Source organism: Hemicordylus capensis, chromosome 1 (assembly GCF_027244095.1).
Source record: "Hemicordylus capensis ecotype Gifberg chromosome 1, rHemCap1.1.pri, whole genome shotgun sequence".
NCBI lineage: Eukaryota > Metazoa > Chordata > Lepidosauria > Squamata > Cordylidae > Hemicordylus > Hemicordylus capensis.
Genome location: NC_069657.1, coordinates 403,569,144 through 403,590,347, shown reverse-complemented (window position 1 = coordinate 403,590,347; position 21,204 = coordinate 403,569,144). Strand labels below are relative to the sequence as shown.

Sequence of the window (21,204 nt, the reverse complement as noted above, 5' to 3'; positions counted from 1 at the left end):
ATGTGTCCAAAGTATGATAGTTTGAGCCTGGTCATATGTGCCTCGAGTGAAAATAATGTGTCCGAACGATTCTAATCTTTGTTAGTATAGTCACATCATGGCATCTAAATATCCTTTTCAAGGCCTTTATTGCAACCCTACCAAGTGCTAGTCTGCGGCGTATTTCTTGACTGCTGGATCCTTTATTGTTGATGGTCATTCCTAAAAGGCAGAAGCTATCCACCACTTCAATGTCTTCATTGTCAATTCTGAGGCTTGTTGCTGTACCTCTTGTCATTAGTTTAGTCTTCTTTACGTTTAGTTGTAGTCCCATTTTTTCACTGTGCTCCTTGATTTTCATTACTAGAGCTTGCAGATCATCCACATTCTCAGCCAACAGAGTGATGTCATCAGTGTAGCGCAGGTTATTGATATTGCTTCCTCCAACTTTAAAACCACGCTCATCTTCTTCCAATCCAGCTTCTCTCAGTATACGTTCAGCATATAAATTGGATAAAGGAGAAAGTATACAGCCTTGTCTAACTCCTTTGCCAATCTAGAACCAGTGTGTTTTACCATATTCCATTTGGACCATGGCTTCCTGTCCTGTGTATAGGTTTCCCATGAGAACAATGAGATGTTCTGAGACGCCCATTTTCCTAAGGATATTCCACAACTTGACATGGTTGATGCAATTGAAGGTTTTTTTGATATTGACTTCTTTTTGGTGTACTAAAATCAATGTAAGATACTATTTGGATAAATAGGAGTATATGTAAGGTTACATTCATATGGTCCAACATGTGAGCTAGACCCATACCCAGGGAGCTGTCTAGGACAGACCCACCCCCCTGAATTTTTTTCTGCCTCCCCTAAAGTTTTTGCAAACAATTTTTGCAATGTAGTGTGATAGAGAGCATCACACTCTAATGTCATGTGATGGAGAGCAACTAAACGTGCCCCTGATAATTTTTTTGGCACTTTCCCAATTTTTTAGGCTGGCTACAGGAGATTTGCCTGCCCACCAAATACAGTGTATTTGGTGGGCAGGAAGTATATATGGCAGAGTTCTCAACCTTGGCTCCCTTGATGTTGTTGAACGATGTCTCCCATCACCTGAAGTCCATTATGGCTGGGGATAATGGGAGTTGTAGTCCAACATTTTGGGACCCAAGTCTGAGAATCCCTGGTATATGAAGATTCCAGGCAGCCCAGGGCTGAAAGAAGCATAAAACACAGTGCTAGGGCTTGAGACAGGCACATCCCTTTGTTAGCACTGCTAGGACAGCTATTTGAATGGAAAGTGTTTTTGTCCCTTAGCCCAAAGGACCTGGGTTCTGGGCTTGTCAGCATCCACCCGATGAGTAACAGTGATCATAACTATAGTATGCTGTGGTTCTCTCTGTACTGAATGCCCAACACCCATCAAATAATGAGGCTGTTTAGGGTGTATCCGCTTGAACGTTAGCAAACTTCCTTTGGGACTTCTGTTGTGGTACTTCAAGAGGCTGTGTGGAGACAATTTTATATCTGGAGTTACTTCCCCCTTGCTGCGGCTCGTGGTTTTATAATCTGTACAAATGTAAAGCAGGGAAGAGGAAAAAGCTTTACAGCAGGTGGGTGGGGGAAGGGTTCATTGCTGTGTATTCACAGTCGCTTCCCCAAGACTTAGACAAGTAAATTGAGTGGAGAAGTTCTCTGAGGACAGAGGTTGCCTTGTCCCCTTTGTTTTTAGAGGAGTACAAGTGCACATGTGTGATGACGCACCCATCCTTTGATGCACTTTTTAAAAAGTCTTTTAAAAACAGTCCCACAACTGCTCTGGGCATGGGTGGTGGGAGGTCATCATGGGCTGCTACAGCAGGGACAATCCAGTAGACAACAAAAGATATAGAGGTTCAGAGAGGCTCGGTCCACTTCTAGCTTCTGAGGCTCCTAGCCATAATAGATTTTTTTAAAATGACAATACATGAAAAATAAGGCACCAAAAACAAAACAGCAACAGCAACAACAAAAGTAAGTGTGTGTGTGTGTGTGTGTGTGTGTGTGTGAGAGAGAGAGAGAGAGAGAGAGATTTTGGTCCACTAGGGATGTGCATAAAAACAAGCCACAAAACTTATAAAATGCCAAAAAAATAACTAAACATGAGAACCATTTTGAGCTTGAGGCACAAGCCAAGTGATCTCTTCCCTCTGATTGTCCCTGGACATCTAACTCCAGCAGTGCTGGCCATCCTTCCTGAGGGCTAGTTTTGGTTTTTTCACAGTACAGCTTGAAGTGCTAAACACACACACGTACAAAGTGTTAATTAGAAACTATAGCCTAACCACACGTTCTGTATGATCAGTCAGTCAGTCAGTCAGTCAGTCACGTTTATTTACGGTCATAGACCAAAATTTAAGGCATACATAATAATACACATATGATATAGTAGTAATATATACAGAGATCCAATATTATCTCATCCTAATCAGCAGTTTCCAGTTTACATAATCTGGTTTACCATCTGTTGTCTAGCATTCTTAGCTGCCTCACAAAACTTAGCAACTTTAATTGTTACTTACTCCTTCTGATCTGAGAGCAGATAGTTGACGTAGAATACAGCTGTATGTCCTGGAAAGTCAGCCAGCAATGAGGAAATATAACGAGATCGAAAATCCCTATAGAAGAGGCAGTGGAGTAAAATATGAAAGATAGACTCCTGTTCTCCAGAGCCGCAAGGGCATAGCTCTTTTGGTATCCCTCTAAATTTACCTTCTAGTTCAGCTAAAGGTAGCACATTAAATCTGGCCAGTGTGAACATCCTGCAGTACTTAGTAATCGTAATCTTTTCCAAGTAATTCGCAGGTTTAGTATTATACATTTGTAATCCCAGAAAAACTTCTTTAGAGATTAGAGATCGATCAGTCTGCATTTCCATGTCATAGATCCGCTGCTTTAGTATCAGTCTTGCACGAGAAAAACCAATTTCTAATAAAACGTCCGGACTAAAGCCACATGAACTTATTTGAAGAGATATTGACAGCTTCCAACTAGAGTTAAATTTATCAATAAAAATTAGGTGAGCAAGGCCTGTAGAGAGAAAAAACAACCTTAACCAGAAACTCAAAATGGATCTGTATGATCAGTGTACAGTGCATGCATGTACAAATCTGTATGCACATCCAGTTATTCACACATTATTAAGTTCAACACACATACTGAAGTGCACTTCCTATCTGAAGGTACCTGCATTTAAGGGAGGTCTGTATTCAGGGTCACTTTTTAAATGTACAGTCATTCACATTAAAAAAACATGTACGTGAGTATATATAGGCACCTGTACAACATGATGTACAGGCACATGCAACACAATGTATATTAAGTATAGGCATGTGCAGGGTTTATGGTGCAATAGAAAAAATTAACATGTCTACCATGTTCAGCAATATGGTAGTGCTCTACAACTGTGCAGCAAAGTCTCTGAAAAGCTATCTTACATGCTTTCAGAAATAGAATACTAACAGTGTTTTTAAATGCCCCTCTCTCAGAAATATAAGGTTTTTAGTGAAGGTATCAGGCATCTAACACAAAGTTCTTCTTGACTCTCCTTCCTGCTATGCAGGTAGCCATATTCTAGTTCACAGAAGCAACCATGGCCTCTACTTCTGTTTTATTTACATAAAAATGAAAGGAGTTAGTTATTCCGTTTGAAGAGGTGTTGATACTCTGGATCTTTCCTTATGTACAGCCTGCCTGACCCTATCAATGAAGAGGGAGGAGAGCTGGTCTTGTGGTAGCAAGCATGAATTGTCCTCTTTGCTAAGCAGGGTCTGCTCTGGTTTGCATTTGAATGGGAGACTACCTGTGTGAGCACTGCAAGATATCCCCCTTTCGCAATGGGGCCGCTCTGGGAAGAGCACCTGCATGCTCGCGTGCAGAAGGCTCCAAGTTCCCTCCCTGGCAGCTCCAGATAGGGCTGAGAGAGCATCCACACCCACTGGGGCCCCTCAAATCCTCTTTAGTCTGTCTCAGGTGGTGTGGTTGCCATGCTGTGCACCAAACGTGACCTCTGCTTTAGAGACAAAGGCTGTGTGTGTAGGGGGATGATGCTTAACTTTCAGCGGTGAGGGTGCGGGGGCTCCAAAGGCCTTTAAGTCCAAGCTCCAAGATCGCCTAGGTGCACCTCTGGAAGTAATTCCCACTGAGCTCAATAGAGCTTACCCTGAAGTGACTATGCTGTGGTTGGATCACAGGGGTGTGTGATCTTTTGTGTTACACACAACTTTTCTTTGGGCAGAATGGGGAGACCAATGAACCCTATTCTGACTCTACATTGTTTCTGTGTTGATTACATGTATTCATTTTAAATGTGAGTCTGGGAACGGTCCCCCTGAGATGCAGGGTACAAATAGAACAGGGGTTAGGTTACTGTTCCTCTTTAAAGAGGTGTTAATACTTAAGTTGCTTCCTTATGTACTGCCTGAGCTTGTCTATGTTTACTTGGAAGCAAGTCCTAATGATATGTCAGTAATTATGTGCATGCAGATCTGAATGTGTACGCGAACATAGCTTGTGAATAATCTTGCTTTAGGTACAGCAGAGAAATACCTATTCATGCAACTATTTTAAGTTGCTTCAAAGCAGATAAATGTCTATTAAAAGTTTGGTGCATCAAACATACCCAGAACAGTGCACTGATCGGGAAGACATTCTAGTCTAATTAAAGGCTATGGCTTTTAATTCCCAGAATGGAGCATACTGTCTTTGTACCCAGGCTGAAAGGGGATACCAATTAATTAATATCCATGCTGTCCAGTTCTATTCTGTTAGTTGTCATTGGCAGGAACAGCAGGAGAATATTGTATAAAAGAACCAGCTCAGGCAGAGACGATGCTTTGAGGAGGCGGGGGGAGAGAGGGGAAGGAAATCGTATTAAGCTTGTCCTCCTCCTACATAGCATTTCCTTCTGCTGCCCGCGAGTGGTCTTCCCTGAAGTGGTTAGCCTTGGGGAACGAGGAGACAAAATCCGTTCGTGTTTTAAGGAGATGGTATCTCACACACTTTACCTTTATCTCACTCCGGATCCGCAAAGTGGTTGGGGAGGTACCCTGCTCTCCTTTTGGTTTCCCTTTAAATGGAAGCCCCGCCCATTGAAATTGACACAAGTCCTCGGTGGCTGGCCAATGGGAGCCTCGGCTGCGTATTCTGTTTGTTACAAGTTTCACATTGCGAGAAGACAGGGAGAGAGAGAGAAAGGAACAGAGGCGCAGTGTGAGAGCGTGCAGGAGGAGCGATGCTTGTAGGCAACTGTTGGCAGCGTGAGGGAGAGAGAGCGAGGTGGCATGTTAGACCATTCTCATAAGTAGTGGAGTCCCGGGCCTCGGTTGGGCTGAGAGAGCTTCCCTATCTCTCCTCTCCTTATTGCATCAAGTGCCTCTTGCCCTTTGCAGAGCGGAATATTTCCAGCTGCTACTGTATTTCTTCTGCAACCTGCCTTTAAAATAAAATTTAAAAATCGGTGTTCAAAAAAAAAAGGGACGTGTGTGTTTGGAGAGAGAGGAAACAGCATCCAGCGTGTCCCAGGAAGACAAGAGAAGTCGAATCGAATTTCTCTAGATTTGCTCTCTCCTGCTAAAAGTTGGATGTACCTGGAGCTGCTGAATGCAAGCTATTCTGAGCACCTCCAAGCGTGGCGGCGGCTATAGATGTGAGTGCATGCTTAACTTTTTCCTGGCTCCCTGGATTTGTACCATGCTCAAGATCCTTACCAAGAAGCTCAGGAATCAGAGTTTGAATGAGATCCAGCCTTTCCAGCTAAAGGTAAGCAAAGCCCTCTCTTCTCTGGAACGGCCGGCGGTACTTGCAGTCGCTTGGAGTACAGTGGGTTTTTCCACGTTTATCCTGCGCTCACAAGTTAAGAGTGCGAGCTAGTCTCTCTGTATACAAGAAGGCCCATTTACTTCCCCCCTTTTAAATACCAAGTTGCTTTTCTTGGTACAGGAACTCGTGTGATAAAAGGCCTAGCTCTGTTTGGACAGACTGATCCTCTTAAGTTCTTCGTGACTGTAAGGTTGATTAATGGATCATTTTTGAAAGTCGGTATTTTGACATGGAGAGGACTCTTTCAGAAGGCCCACTTAGAGTAATTTGTCTCTGTGTTCTAAAAGACTGAGAACTGTAAGTCGTTCATGCAACTTCCTGTGCTAGGTGCTGTCTAAATCAAACCATTCTTCTGCAATATTCCCACACTGGCTTGAGAAGAATGGCTCCCTGCCGTCGAGTACAGTCGGGGGTTATTTCTGAGTAAGCATGCTTAAGCGTGCATTGCATGGCTGCAGCTCTGTATCACTTACTTAAGAGTAGCCCTATTGAACTCTAAGTGTGACTTCTGAGTAAAAGTTGGTGGATCAGAGTGTACTTACTAAGAGTTTTTCTCCCCTACCCCACCCGCTTTGCTGGATATGAAAGATTCAGTTAGAACTGAACATTAGTCCTTAACTCGTTTAAGAGCTGATCTTTGGCTGACTGGATCTTGAATTAATAAACAAAGGTAAGGGGGTCCAGACACTGGAAAGTTGAAAACTTTTTTTTGCTTCTTAATGGTATGTAACAATTGAGCATGTGATCCAGAGTATAAGATGCTGCTCTTCTGGCTCCACTGTGAGTGTGGAATGTGCTTTAGAGCCAATGGGGTCTGCATGCAGAAGCAAATGCTACTGAGCAATGCATACCCTGCATCTGACCTCCTATGGAGTCGTTTGCATGCATGGTTCTAGAATGGGTCTGATGCATTTGAAAGCATATATATACTGAGGAGAGGGAATGAAAGAGACTCATGCAAGACTGAGGACTGGTTATATGTGTTTGCATTAGTCTTAAACTTTTTCTTTCCCAAAAGAGAATGGGTGTGTGGGGGGAACCAGATAATATATACAGCAAGTCTGGTTCTAAGCCCTTGCATGCAGTTGATACTACTGGGCTTGGAGTACTGGAATAAGGAATTTCTGGAAATTTAAGTAGGCAACATTGATTTTTGTTTTGCAAAGCATGCTGTTAATACTAAAGCAAAAAATAATAACCTAGGTGTAATTCTAGGCATGTTTATTTGGAAGCAAGTCCCACTGTATTCAGTGGGGCTTATTCTTAAGTGTGCATAGGATTGGAGCTTAAAGTAAATGAAATGACATTTGGTAAAGAAAGATGTTAAAATATTTTTATTTGTTTTAAGAATTGTTTTATGCTACTTTTGTATTGTTTCATGTATCTTAATCTGTGTAGATCTTAAAATATATTAAATGTTATACACCATCTATATCAGGTGGTATAAAAATAGGATAAATAAAATAAATAATGAAATATGCATTTGGAAGCAAAATGGCTTCTTGTCCACCTTACACAGCTGTGGAAGGGGTATATTTCCAGGTTTGCATTTTTATTCTTATATAAAAGTTTACAGCCCTGGGTTTGGTTAGAACACAAAGTCTTGCAACATCAGACTGTGAAATCTTTGAGCAGAATTGGTCTCCTGTTGAGTCTCCAGGGCCTGTTGCTTGGAGTTGAGTGATAATCTCAAGTTCTCATGGGGGTATCAATATGCACAAAGGGCAGTTCCCAGGGTTCTGCCACATACCTCATCAAGAAGCCCAGGGTGGGGTGATGCAAATAGGAGCAGACCCAATTCTCAGTGGCTGCCAAAGTCAATGGGGTGTGCAATTGGCAGAATGATTGTGGCCTATCTCTTCTACTGTCCTAAATATAGCAAGTGCAAGACTTGCAATCTGGTGTTTGATTATATCCATTTTTTTTGCTATGTTTGGGATGACTTAGTTTTATTACTACTACTACTACTACTACTACATTTATATCCTGCTCTTCCTCCAAGGAGCCCAGAGCGATGTACTACATACTTAAGTTTCTCTTTCACAACAACCCTGTGAAGTAGGCTAGGCTGAGAGAAAAGTGACTGGCCCAGAGTCACCCAGCTAGTATCATGGCTGAATGGGGATTTGAACTCCAGTCTCCCTGGTCCTAGTCCAGCACTCTAACCACTACACCACGCTGGCTTTTAGAAAAAAGGAACTCGGAGGAGGATAGAATTATACAGGGTGTGTGAGAGAGTAGATAGAGAGCAATTCCCCACCCCCTCACAATGCTAGAACCAGTTGTCATCTCATGAAACAGGCTTCTAGGAAATTTAGGACCAACAGAAGGAAGCACTTCTTTGCCCAGCACACAATTACAGAGTTCTCTGCCCTGGAATGTGGTGATGGTCACCAGCTTGGATGGCTTAGACAAATTCATGGAGGACAGATCTATCGAAGACTACTAGTTTTGATGGCTACAGGCTGCCTTCAGGCTGAGTGATGATGCCTCTGTCAGTTCCAGGGGAGCAATTGCAGGAGAGGGGGCATGCCTTCATCTTCTGCATTTGGGCTTCTCAGAGGCATCTGGGAGAGCACTGTAGGAAGCAGGATGCTGGACTGGAAAGACTTCGTGCCTGATCCATCCAGCAGGGCTATTCTTCTATTGGTAGGTTTTCCTTATCCACCCCACCCCCACCCTCCTGCCCCTATTCATTACTAGATGTGTATAGTTGCCAGAAGTGCAAACTCTGAGCTGGGAAATCTCCATTTCAAAACTTGGTCTGCCCAAGAACTCACTATGTGGGCCTTAGGCAAGCCACTTTTCACACCCACTCCACTCCCTGTAATATGGAGCTAATAGTACTAATGACCTCGTGTGTTATAAAGCCGACTAAGATAATATACACCAAGTACTTTGTGCACTTCAATGCTCTGTAAATGCTTATGTTCATTAAATGATTGCACTTCATAGGAAGCTGCCTTAGACAGAGTCAGATCATTGGTCTGTCAAGCTCAGTATTGTCTACACTGATTGGCAGCAGCTCTCCAAGGATTCAGGCAGGGGTCCTTCCCAGCCCTACCTAGAGATTCCAGGGAGTGAACATGGGGCCTTCTGCATGCAAGCAGATGCTTGAACACTAGCTACAGCCTCATCCCCTCCTGCTGTAAGGGGAATTTATTAGAGCAGGCAGCTCTCACACATGCAGTCACCCATCCAAATGCAAACCAGAGCAGACCCTGCTTAGCAAAGGGGACAATTCATGCTCATCAAGGTCATTCTGCATCCATGATGTCATCCTGATTTGTAGCTCAATGGGAGGCCGCATGCTCATTCTCTGCCTTCAGAGGGGCCTGGGTCCAATCCTCGGCAGTGTTCCCTCGAAGGCATGCCCATGTGTGCGCACTCACACATGTTTTGATGTCTGCTCAGTTAACTTTAGATCCTGCTCAGGTTAAATCAGGAGGGCCCCACACTGATTGCATGTGTGTACACACTGCCTTGATACCACCACCCAGAACAAAACTCATTCTGCAAACAGATGAGAAAAATGAGCACACTGATCCTCAGTGTATCTCCAGATAGGGCTGAGAGAGATGCTTGGTGGCAGCTTCCAGTCAGCAGAGGCAATACTGAACTAGAGGGGCCAATGGTATGGCTTGCTGTGAGGCTGGCAGGCTGAGATGTGCTTCTCGCAGTCCTGTGAGCCATATGGAAGTCCTTGGTCACTTGCCAGGAGAGGGGTGAGCTAGGGCATCAACTGAACAGACCTGCTGTGTTTGTTTTTATAAACAAACAGCGGGGTATAAAACATTTATACCCTGCCCCTCCAGTACATTACTGCTCAGGGCACTTATAAGACAGTTACAATATAAGATCAGACTAATCAAATTAACCAAGTTAAAAATCCCAGCTGAAACCACAATCAAAATTAGCTTTTAAAATTCCAAATTTATTTATTTCTCTAACATATTTTTATACTGCCCAAAACTTACGTCTCTGGGTGGTTTATAACAAGAGAAAAACAGAAAGTAAAACATGAGTTAAAAACACAAACAAGAAATTTAAAACACAACCATTTAAAAGCTTTAAAATGATATTCTAAAACATTAAAACAATATTAATTAAAAGCCTGGGTGAACAGATAGCAATAGCAATAGCACTTACATTTATATACCGCTTTATAGCCGGAGCTCTCTAAGCGGTTTACAATGATTTAGCATATTGCCCCCAACATTCTGGGTTCTGGGTACAGATGTGTCTGTTGTGAGGAGGTGGGTAATTGCTCTTTATCTATTGCTCTTTATCTACTCTCTCTCTACACCCTGTATAATTCTATCCTCCTCAGAGTTCCTTTTTTCTAAAAGCCAGTGTGGTGTAGTGGTTAGAGTGCTGGACTAGGACCCGGGAGACCAGAGTTCAAATCCCCATTCAGCCATGATACTAGCTGGGTGACTCTGGGCCAGTCACTTTTCTCTCAGCCTAGCCTACTTCACAGGGTTGTTGTGAAAGAGACTTTTTAAAAGCTGTCAGAGATGGCGAGGCTCTCATTTCACTAGGGAGCGCATTCCAAAGCCTTGGGGCAGCCACGGAGAAGGCCCGTCCCTGAGTAGCCACCACATGAGCCGGTGGCAACTGCAGGCGGACCTCCCCTGATGATCTCAGTGGGCGGTGGGGTTAATTAAAAACCTTAAAGCTAAAAACTAAGAATTATAAAAACTAAAGAACCTACCAGGTATAGGTTCTTTTAAAGCATTTAAAAGCCTCTTTAAAAAGATGTGTGTTTAGTTGTTTCTTAAAAACACTGAGAGAGGGAACATGGCAAAGCTCTTCAGAGAGGGTGTTCGAAAGCTGAGGGGCCACAACCGGAAAGGCTTGTTTCCTCATTCTTGCCCTCCCCAGTATATATAACACAGGAGCCTGTCACCTTGCATCAACTCCTGTATTAATAATAATCAGGGTGGATTTGATTTAAATCAAACTGATTTAAATCACGATTTAAATCACTAGCAGGGTGGATAAAAATAAAAAAAAATCCGATTTAAATCAAAAAAATCGGATTTTTTTTATTTAAATCGGATTTTTTTGATTTTTATCCACCCTGCTAGTGATTTAAATCGTGATTTAAATCAGTTTGATTTAAATCAAATCCACCCTGATAATAATCATACACAGATTTGTTAGCCAGCTCGTAACAGATTGTTCTCTGGGTGGCTCAGAACACAGCAGTATTGATGATCAGCTGCTGTTTAGTTAGCAGATTGCCACCACCTTGAAGATCCTGCCCCAGGATGTCCAGTTTCAGTCTCTCTTCTTGCTACCCTCAGTTCTAAGAGGAGAGCAAGTCTTGCCAGCTTTTGAGCATCAGGTCCATATACGTGCAGCCATTACTAGAAACATCCTTGTAAATGTGGGTGTCTCTGGTTAAGTCTACCTAAACCACAAGGGAAGCTTCTCTCACAAGCGGGTGATTGTATGGAGCTCTAGCCATTAAGCTCTAAGTGGTTATCTGTGGGTGGTGTGCTGGGTCATGCACACAATTGACTACAGATGAGGGATGGCCGGCCAGCCGGCCGGTCACTCTTTAATGTTAATGGCTGTTGGACAATGGATTTAAAATGAATAATGCAACCAGTTTAGAAGTATGAGGTTAAACAAACCAAAACACAAAAGAGCCCAACCTGCAAACACTATGAGTTGCATGACAACGGTGCTGGCGGTCTCTTGGTAGCCAAGTAGCCGTCTCAGCCAGTCAGCTGGCTGAGGAATAACTAGTTGCTGGTTCAAAACTTAGGAACATAGGAAACTGCCATATACTGAGTCAGACCATTGGTCTACTTGACCTAAAGGTCTTGACCTTTAAGGCTCTACACAGCTTGGGGCCGGGTTATCTGTTGGACTACCTTTGCCCATATGAATCTGCCAGGGCCCTCTGCTCATCTCACACCCTGCTCATGGCCCCGCCACTGACAGATACCCGGTTGGCGGGAACTAGAGTTGGGGCTTTTTTGGTTGTGGCCTCTTGGTTCTGGAACACCCTCCCTGTAGAGCCTAACCCTAACCCTCCCTGTGTTTTTTAAGAAACAACTAAAAACAATTTTTTAAAAGAGGCTTTTAAATGTTTCATTTGTTGCTTATATCTGGTAGGCTCTTTAGTTTTTACCATTCTTAGCTTTTAGTTTTTCAAAATCTTTCAATTGGATATCTTAAAATCTGTGATTCTTGGAATTTTAACTTGTTTAGCTTAATTTGGTTAACTTTATTAGTCTGATTTTACAGTGTAACTATTTTATAAATGTTGTGAGCCACCCCGAGCTGTAGTGTACTGGAGGGGTGAGGTGTAATATTTTAAATAATAACCAATACTAGAATACAGAATCCCAGGTGCACACAGATTGAGCATGTGCCTGGAAGGCAGCACTTTCAAGGTTAATACTAACTTGGAGCCTCTTGCCGCAACTCTGACCTTTCTAACCATTTCCAGCAGCTCTCAGTTTGGGAATTGGCTCCCTGTCTCTCCAATCTGTGGAACAATCCTCCCCATACAATCGGAGACTTCAGCTGAATTGTCTCATTTGCAAAGTTGAACAGGATGCTTGGGAGTATTTTCTGTAGGGGCAGAAGACTTGGGAGTTGTTGGGTGTTGTTGTTTTTGGTTCTGTAGTTGTTGCTCAGTCCTTCCGCTGGGCTCTAGCTTGCTTTCTCATTCAGCTGATGAAAGTCTTGCTCAATGGAACTTATTTCCAATCTCTGTCTCCCAGAGAGGCTATTTCTCTCATTCTTTTCTTCTTGTTTGTGCAAGTTTCCTCTTTCCATTCGAAAATGTCTTTCTTAAATGGAAGATTTCCTCCCTTGTTTCTCCAGGTGCATGATGTTGTTGACGACAACTGGTTTTAGTAGTACTGGAAGTCTAAATACAACTGACCTATTATCTGAGACGAGTATTAGTTTGAAGCTTGGCCGCCACTAGAAACCAATACAATTTCTTGAATCTTGACCACTCAGTTGAAAGTTGAGTTAACGTGGAAATGGCAGTGCCAATACCAGAAACGTAGTGATACTCGATAGCGCAATCTATCGCTGGTGAAATGGTCAGTGGGCAATATTTATTTATTTATTGTTTTTATAAACCACTCTATCTAGAGGCTCTGGGTGGTATACAACTAGTTTATAACAATAAGCAGTGGCATTGTTTTTCTTCTACTGCTGGATAACGCTTGGCCACTGTCTATGGGATCAGTCAGCAGCTGAGGCTGAGTAAAACTTGCCATTAGGTTCTTCCAACCTAACTTTAGGTTAGGTTAGGTTTAACTTTAATGGGTGCAACTGCACCCCAGCAACACTGTGGGCTTGTTCTCACGATCCTAATCTGGATAGGAGGAGTACTCAGCCTTGGTAGCAGAACTATGTACACGCCTGATGCACACAAAGATCGAAGAGGAGGAAGGGAAAATCATCATGTGGGTGAGAGCTGGGTATAAAATGCTGGGGACAGATGTGGGTTGGCTGCATTAGTCCTACCCAGCTTCTGGCTCCCTCACAACCGCTCTTCTTCCTCCCTTGATCTCTGTATTCCAACGACCCCAATCAGGAGCACGCATGGTTCTGCTACCCTGGCTGGGTGCTCCTCCTATCCAGACTACGCTCGTGAGAACGAGCCCGCAGTGTTGCTTGCGTGCAGTTCTCTATTGGAAGAACCTAATGGGTAAGTTTTAATCAACCTCAGCTGCTGACTGAGCCCATAGACAAGGGCCAAGTGTTATCCAGAAGTAGAAGAAAAATAACCAATGTCATGGCTTATTGCCCAGTGACCATTTCATCAGCAATAGATTGGGAAATCATATATATGTATATTTGTGTGTGTGTGTGTGTGTGTGCACGCTTTTGAAAATACGTTCATATGGGATCTTCTGAGCCAGGTGAGCTGAATATTGGAGTAGAATCCAGCAGCTGAACTAGTTTTAACTTGCTCCTGCCACCTTGCTGAGCAGAGGTGATTCTCAAGAGCCTTGTTCTCCAGCATAAGGAGCTTCTCTTCCACTAACCCAGAATTTCCTGGGGTGGGGTGGAAGGAGAGGGTGGCAGGTGTTCCACTGGCTATTTTGGAGGCAGAAGCACCATGGTCAATTACATGGCTTGTGCCTAGGGTTCTCAGGCTGTGAGTCTCTGACTGTGTGGCCTGAGGAATGCCAGGGAAGCCATTGACAACCATCTGAAGAGCTGGCTTCTTGCCAGGGGAATCTCTGCTTGGCACAAATATTTATTAAGCAGGTTAAGCTAGTGGCATGCACATACTCCCCACCCCACCCCAGAGAACTGTGTGCAACCTGGGAAACTAATTGCATTCTGTGTCACTGGATTTATCTGAAACCATTATCCTGGGACCAGTGCATCTGCCAAGCTTAAAACAGCAAGTTGTTTTTCAGTAATGGTTTCTTTCATTGCAAAACTCAGAGGATGGAAGTTGACCTGCAAGCTCTGTTTCTTGTGTTTCTGTGCATGAAGAGTTTTGTGCACATTCTGATACCTGGCAGAAAATCTTAACTTTCTAGCCCTCATGGTCTTGAAAGTGTGTGTGACAGGTGGGAAGGGCCTTGCCCCTGTCCACAGTAAACTTGCTTCAAGAACTGAATGCCTGACAACTTTTCCATTTCATACAGATGTAAACAACCTGTTGTCCTAGTCCTACAGACAAAGCCGATAACAGTTGCTTACGTTGCCTGTTAACAGCTAACAAAGCAGAGGAGAATGTGGAAAAGGAATGTTCTGGGGGGGACAAAAGAATTTAACAGAACAAGAGCAGAACTGACATATGCTGCCATTTTTAGCCTACTTTCCTTAAAGTAAGCTTATGAGATCATCTAGCTTTTCATGTGTGTGTCCATGTCCCCATCCCTATCAATTCTACAATACTGGGACTGATCTGGACCAAATTTGGTACAGTTGTAGGGACCAGTGGCGCACCTAGGTAATTTTGGAGCCAGCACCTGAAGGGTTTGGTGGCCCCCCCGCCATGAGGCCCCCCTTAAAAAAATTAAGAAAAAGAAAGAAAAACTTGCATTTTGGATGCTTCCAAATATCGTGGGGGGCCTTCCCAGAAGCCTGCCTCCACCCCACTGCTGCCCCACGACACTGGATACTCATACTGCACAGGTGCACTGGAAGATCTCGCTGGTGGTCAGTCAGGCCCACCAACTGCTGTGCCCACCACCAGGCCATGGAAGAGGCCTGTTCGGCTCACCCACGGCCATGCACATGGTGGCAAAAATGGCTTAGATTGGTGGAGAGGGAAGCAGCAGGGTGATGGCAGGCTTCTGGGTATGCCCCCAAGGACATTTGGAGGCCCCATCTTCCTGTTGCTGAGGATCTCTCTTGATCCCCGAAGTCTGGTCCTAAGAGTGCCACTTGTAGAGACACCACAATGGCATAGTTTGTGATGATACCACCCACCCAGATTCAAGATGGTGAATGTTTTGAGGTGGTAGTGGGCTAACTTAGGGAGATGGTAATGAATTAAGATTATAGTGAAAGGAAAGAAGGCAGATGAGTTCTTACCAGAACTTCTTGTTGCCTTTGCAACTGTGCAGAATCCCCCCACCGCCCACGCACACTGAAACTTGTCAGAGTAGGCATCTGGTGAACACACATACACACAATGGAGTGCAGAGGCAGCGCTGAAGGAACAAAAAGAGGGAGCCTTCAGCTGCTTCACAAAATTCTTCATTGAGCTTAACAAATTTCAGATATATCACTTCTCAAGGGTACTTTCTGGGCTTAAACAAAAACATTATGAAAAGGAGGTACAGTGTATGCTTCTTTTTGTCTTGGCCTCCTTTTTGTGAGGCGTTTTAAGGTTATTTTTCTTTAGTGGTGGCCACAGTGAGCTGGTTTAGATTAGATGCCAGCTGTATGCATCTTAAAAATGGGGTCCTGCAAAGAGCACACCTACCCTAATGTCACCGGAGGGCGTCCCAACAGATTGAGGTCTCCCTTAATTGTGTGAGGGGAATACTGTATTCATCTGAATTGCTCCTCTGCAAATGTTCAAAACACCTGTTTAAACAGGTATTTGGAGCCTGTGTAGATGGGCGCAGTGTGATCCTTGATTCTTAATTTTAGCCTACCTTGGCTTTTTCTGATTATTTTTGCCCCCAATGTGTCTTGTCTTTACCTTTCTTTAGACTGTAGAATAGGGCCTAACTTTAATATTTGAACAATGCCTAGCAACATTTGGCATTTAATCAATATTGATAGCCCACTTAACTGTGTCTTGTTGGCCCCTGATATTTCATAGCTTACTTCATGTCTCATTCTTTCTAACCATTCCAGCAGCTCCTTCCCAACTACATACTGGACAACTTTGGTCCCTGCTTTCCCTTTCATATGGTGATGCAGTAAATGCATATGGTATTGGGTGTTGACTGACTACTAATCTGCACCTTACTCCCCATGAACCAGTTTCTGACTTCAAAGCCCTTCACCTTCTCCTGCTCTCTCCCTCTCTAATATCTGGCACATCTGCTTGCTGTGACTTGCTTGGAATCGTGACTGTGACCTACTGAGAGAGGCCCTGGTGACTGGCTACACTGGGGGATAGGCAGCCTTTGGCACTCCAGCTGTTGAACTACAATTCCCATCATTCCCAGCCATAATACTTCATAGCTGGGGATGGTGGGAGTTGTAGTTCAGCAGCCAGAGTGCCATAGTCTGCCTACTGCTGAGCTCTCCATACCGTTGTGCTTGCTGGTTCCTTCAGAAAGCCAGATCTGAAAGGGGTTCAGGGGCAGCCCTTCCATGAGCCAAGGTAAGGCAATTGCCTCAGCAGATTGTTGGGGCACCACTAAAGCAGCCAGATGCCCCCTGGTCCCACTTAAAAAAAGAAGGGGATGAGGGTGTCCCTAGGGCGAGTGACATTTTGCACCTTGCCCAAGGCACATGGAGGTCTTAAAGCTCCACTGAGGGGAGTTGTTCAGTGAAGATTGCTGGAGCCAAAAATAATCTTCATACTTCAGGAATGGTTTGCTTTAGCTGGTATTGAGTGCCTCATTAAAATGCATATGGCTGGCAGCCAGTCCTGGGTATAATTAGGATGTTGCCCAAGGACTCTCAAGGTCCTTGGGCCTGTTTCCTTGACTGATCTGCTTTCCAGACTTGGAGGTGGAGGATGGTAGAGGCAGGTAAATGGAATGCCAAACATCAAAGTTGTGCCGTCAAGTCGGTATTGACTCCTGGCGACCACAGAGCCCAGTGGTTGTCTTTGGTAGAATACAGGAGGGGTTTACCATTGCCATCTCCCGCGCAGTAAGAGATGATGCCTTTCAGCACCTTCCTCTATTGCTGCTGCCTGATATAGGTGTTTCCCATAGTCTGGGAAACATACCAGCTTGTCAAACCCACCCTGTTTTCCTAGGCTTTCATCATCTTTTTCTCCAGTGGGAAAAGTAACTGTTGAAGGAAACTTGAGCATTTTCCAGCCTTGAGTGGGGGTCAAAGTATGTGAAAGAATGAGAGTCTGATGTAGTAAAGGCTCCAGCTGTGTTGAAGGTTTAATCCATAAGCAAATGCAGCTTCATCTTTCTATTGAGACAAAGCCAATTTTGCAGGGAATTCTGGAAACCAGGGGCGGACAACCTTGCCTCTCCAGCTGTAGTTGAACTACAACTCCCAGCTCCGCAGACACATTTGTGGCTGGGGATGATGGGAGTTGTAGTTCAACAGCTGGAGAGGCAAGGTTGCCCACACAGTAGGCATGCAAAGTTGCATGGTTCTGGACAATAACCTCATTTCTGTGTGTGTGCACACAAGCATATTGAGTAGATTTGAATAGTGACATGTAACCGAGGGCACTTGTGCTCTCTAATTCACTGAGTAGTATTGCTCTGAGACACATGCTCTGGTTCAGAATGCAGCAGCTCGCCTACTCATGGGTGCCAGAAAATATTTTATTTATTTATTTATTTTTTACATTTCTATACCGCCTTTCGTTAAAAGAAAACCCCAAGGCGGTTTACAAAAATTAAAACATACAATAAAAGCAGTAAAAACATCAAGCAATAAAAACATGACAGGATAACACCTCTCCTACAGTCATTGTGCTGGTTGCCTATTCGCTTCCGAGCTCAATTTAAGGTCCTGGTTCTGACTTTCAAAGCCGTGTGGGGCCTGATGCCTGTCTACCTACAGACCCGCCTCTCCCATCCAGTTACATCCCATCCGGTTATATCATCTCAGATGGCCTTTCTGTCGGTCCCTGATTTCCGAGATATTTGGGGTTCTAGGACCCGTGAAAGGGCCTTCTCGGTTGCTGCCCCGCTCCTTTGGAACTCTCTCCCCCTACAGATCCGGCTAGCCCCTTCTTTACCGAATTTCAAATCGCTATTGAAGACTTTTCTTTTTCGCCAGGCTTTTGCCCTGTTCATTTTTTCTGTTCTTTGGTAGTTACTTTAGTTTTTTAAATTTTTAATTATTAATGTAATGTAATGTTTAATGTTGCCTGTTTGCATGTTGTTGTGCACCTCCCAGAGTCTTTGGAGTGGGCGGTATATTAAATGTCTCAAATAAATAAATGTATAGCATTGTAGTGAGATTCTTTGTATTTTTCCTTCTATACTTAAATTGTTACATTGTTCTGTGGTGGTCTTTCTCCCCCATCCCCAACCCCATGTGTGATGTTATGTATGCGTGCAAAAGCTCTTCTTTTCAATGAACAGATCGCTTGGGAAGAAAGATTTGCAGAAGAAAAACATATTTCCCAGGACTTATACAGATTTTTGTATCTCCCCCCCCCCGCACCCTAACTCCTGTCAGTTTCCCATTAGGACTACTTAGCCTGACCTAAGGCACATCTAACCCCACTAACATGTACCAGTTTAATAGTTATGGATCCTACAAAGCATCCTGGGAGTTGCAAGCTGAGGGGAGTGAGAATTCTTGGGTATCCCTAGGTCTCTTCACGGAATTACAGTTTCCATATTCTCCAGCTGTAAGGAATGTCCATTTTACCAGTTTTGAGACTGATGGTAGGAAGTCTGTGTTGCAGGGGAGAAGTTTAGTTCATTCCAATTATAGCAGAGCAAGTCAATTAAAGAGTAACTTGTGAAAGACACATAAGGTTCAAAGCAAGTAATTTGCGGGTGGGAATTACATACGTGGATAGAAGAGCCTGTGTCCTTGAGCTGAACTGCCGGAGGCCTGTGGAGCATGGTAGGGCACCTTACTTTGAGTGTTTTTCTCATTTTACACTGTTTTTGGCAAGATGATTGGTCCTCCAGGAACCTAATCTGCATGATCCCATAGACTTTAATGACTCGGTATCCTTGTTTTCACTCTCCATGGTAATTGTGGAGAACAGAATCCCTGTGCATGGACTACAGGTCCACCTGTATTCATAGTTTATAATGGTCCTATAGGTTGAATTAATGGACTTAACTATCATGGTTATGGGGGTTGGGGAGAGTTGCCAGTCTCATGCTCTGAAGAAAGTTGTAGACTACTTTTGCTGCTTGTTGTAACAGAAGTATTCAGCTTAATGAATGAAGAAAATAAACTAAGAACATTACCTTACCTCTATAAGCCTTGAATGAATAGCAAAATCCTTGCTCCCCTAATAATGTTCTTTGCCACCCCTCTGTGCTCCAAACTAATACTAGAGCTGTCCCTGGAGAAGGGTAGGCGGGGAAGAAAAGAACAACTTCTTTATCTTCTCCACTGAAGGATAAGCTACTATGACACTAAGCAGTAGAAGTAAATGGAACTGGTTTTTATTGTTCTACATTGTGGTGTTAAATGTCATATTACTTTTATTGTTGTGAGCTGCCCCGTGTGGCATTGTACTGGAGGGGTTGGATATTAATATTTTTTAACAATTGCCGGGAAACCTCTCAGAGCAATTTAGTAATGGAATGAACAGATTATGAGGATCTTTCATGGAGGTTATCAAGGAAAGATTAGCAGATATCTGTCAGGAATGCTTTAGAAATTGTATAAGATGATCAATTTGGGGCATCTTTGGCAAAATGTGTGTATCTACATACTGACCTTAAACAAGGCATGCTTGTTGGGGTGCTGTGTGTGTGGCTGGCTGTGCAAAATTTACTATTTGTTTTTCTCCTAGATTTCCTACCCCCCAAGTGATGAGGAAGACAGTGATGATTCTGAGGGCGAGAATCAGGAACTTGCTCAGATTGACAGAGGTAACTATTGCAATAAGGGGATGACATGGGTTGTGTCTGAGAAGTTGGATCTTGGGGTTTGCTAATACCCGAGACACTTATCTTCAGGTGAAATATTTTGTCAGCTTCATTTGGGTAGAATATCTATTTATATAATCCCAGTCTCTCTCTCTCTCTTATCACTTTTTAAGACGTACCCGTCGCTAATCCCATGCATGGCAGCTCCTGCGAGAGTTCATGAGCGAGCTGCTGGGGGCGGGGAGAGGAAAGCGGTTTGTTTTAAACTGTTTTAGCATTTGATTTTAATGTTGTGTTTTTGTTTTGTTGTGAACTGCCCTGAGACCTTGGGTTGGGGCGGTATACAAATACGTTAAATAAATAAATAAAAATAAAGTGGTGGCGGAGAGGCGTTTGTGCAGGGGGTGGGGAAGAAAGTGTTAGGTGGGGGTGGGGCAGGGGGGACAAAGCGGCGGGGGGAGAGAAAGCGGTGGTGGGGAGGACTGAGAACGGGGGAGTGTCGAGAGGAAGGGGAGGAAGGAGGGGGGAGAACTAGAGGCACAGATGCTCTGTGGTCGGGCCAGCTAGTATGCTTTATTTCTCCTTTCACACCATCTGAGACTTCTTATCCACAAGCATCTTCCCTAGCTTGGTGGTTCTGAGGATGCAATAATTAGACAGCCCATAAAACCAAGTGTGACTGAGTTAAATAATGAAATGACACTCCAAGGAAGGGTGAGATAGAGATCTCTATCCCATCTTTTCTCCATTGTTCTATGGAAAGGTTATTCCACTTCATCTTCACAATATGAGGTAGGTTAGGCTGAGAGATGGTGGATGGCCCAAGAATGTCTACTAATCTTTATTTTTTTGTTATGCTTTCAATCTCTGTCTCCTCTACCAAAATCAAATAAATACCTGCTATACTGTGCTGGCTTTCCCTGGCAAAAGCTGATGCTTCTGTCTGTAAGCTGCGTCATATGCAGGTGTAGAGGTCTACACTCAAAAGGGGTGTAGACAAACTCAGAGGACAGGTCTATCAATGGCTACTAGTCTGGTGGCTATAGACCACTTTCAACCTCAAAGGCACGATACTTCTAAATATCATTGCAGGGGAGCAACAGCAGGAGAGAGGGTATGCCCTCACCTCTTGCCTGTGGGCTTCCCAGAGGCATCTGGTGGGCCACTGTGTGAAATAGGATCCTGGACTAGA

At 43.8% G+C, this 21,204-nt stretch overlaps 1 protein-coding gene across 2 annotated transcripts in view; it reads left to right on the top strand.

Moving 5' to 3' along the window:
- The first annotated feature begins 5,171 nt into the window (after window positions 1-5,171).
- The window catches only part of LOC128349513 (uncharacterized), a 90,482-nt gene continuing 74,449 nt past the window's right edge, over window positions 5,172-21,204 (top strand). Inside the window, exons 1-2 of one of the 2 annotated variants that reach the window (XM_053305926.1) lie at window positions 5,172-5,781; window positions 19,937-20,015. In XM_053305926.1, the coding sequence (XP_053161901.1) occupies window positions 5,623-5,781; window positions 19,937-20,015 (238 nt within the window). In that variant the 5' untranslated portion in view covers window positions 5,172-5,622. The remainder of the gene's footprint in view (window positions 5,782-19,936; window positions 20,016-21,204) is intronic. The other variant, XM_053305937.1, reaches the window with a different exon arrangement.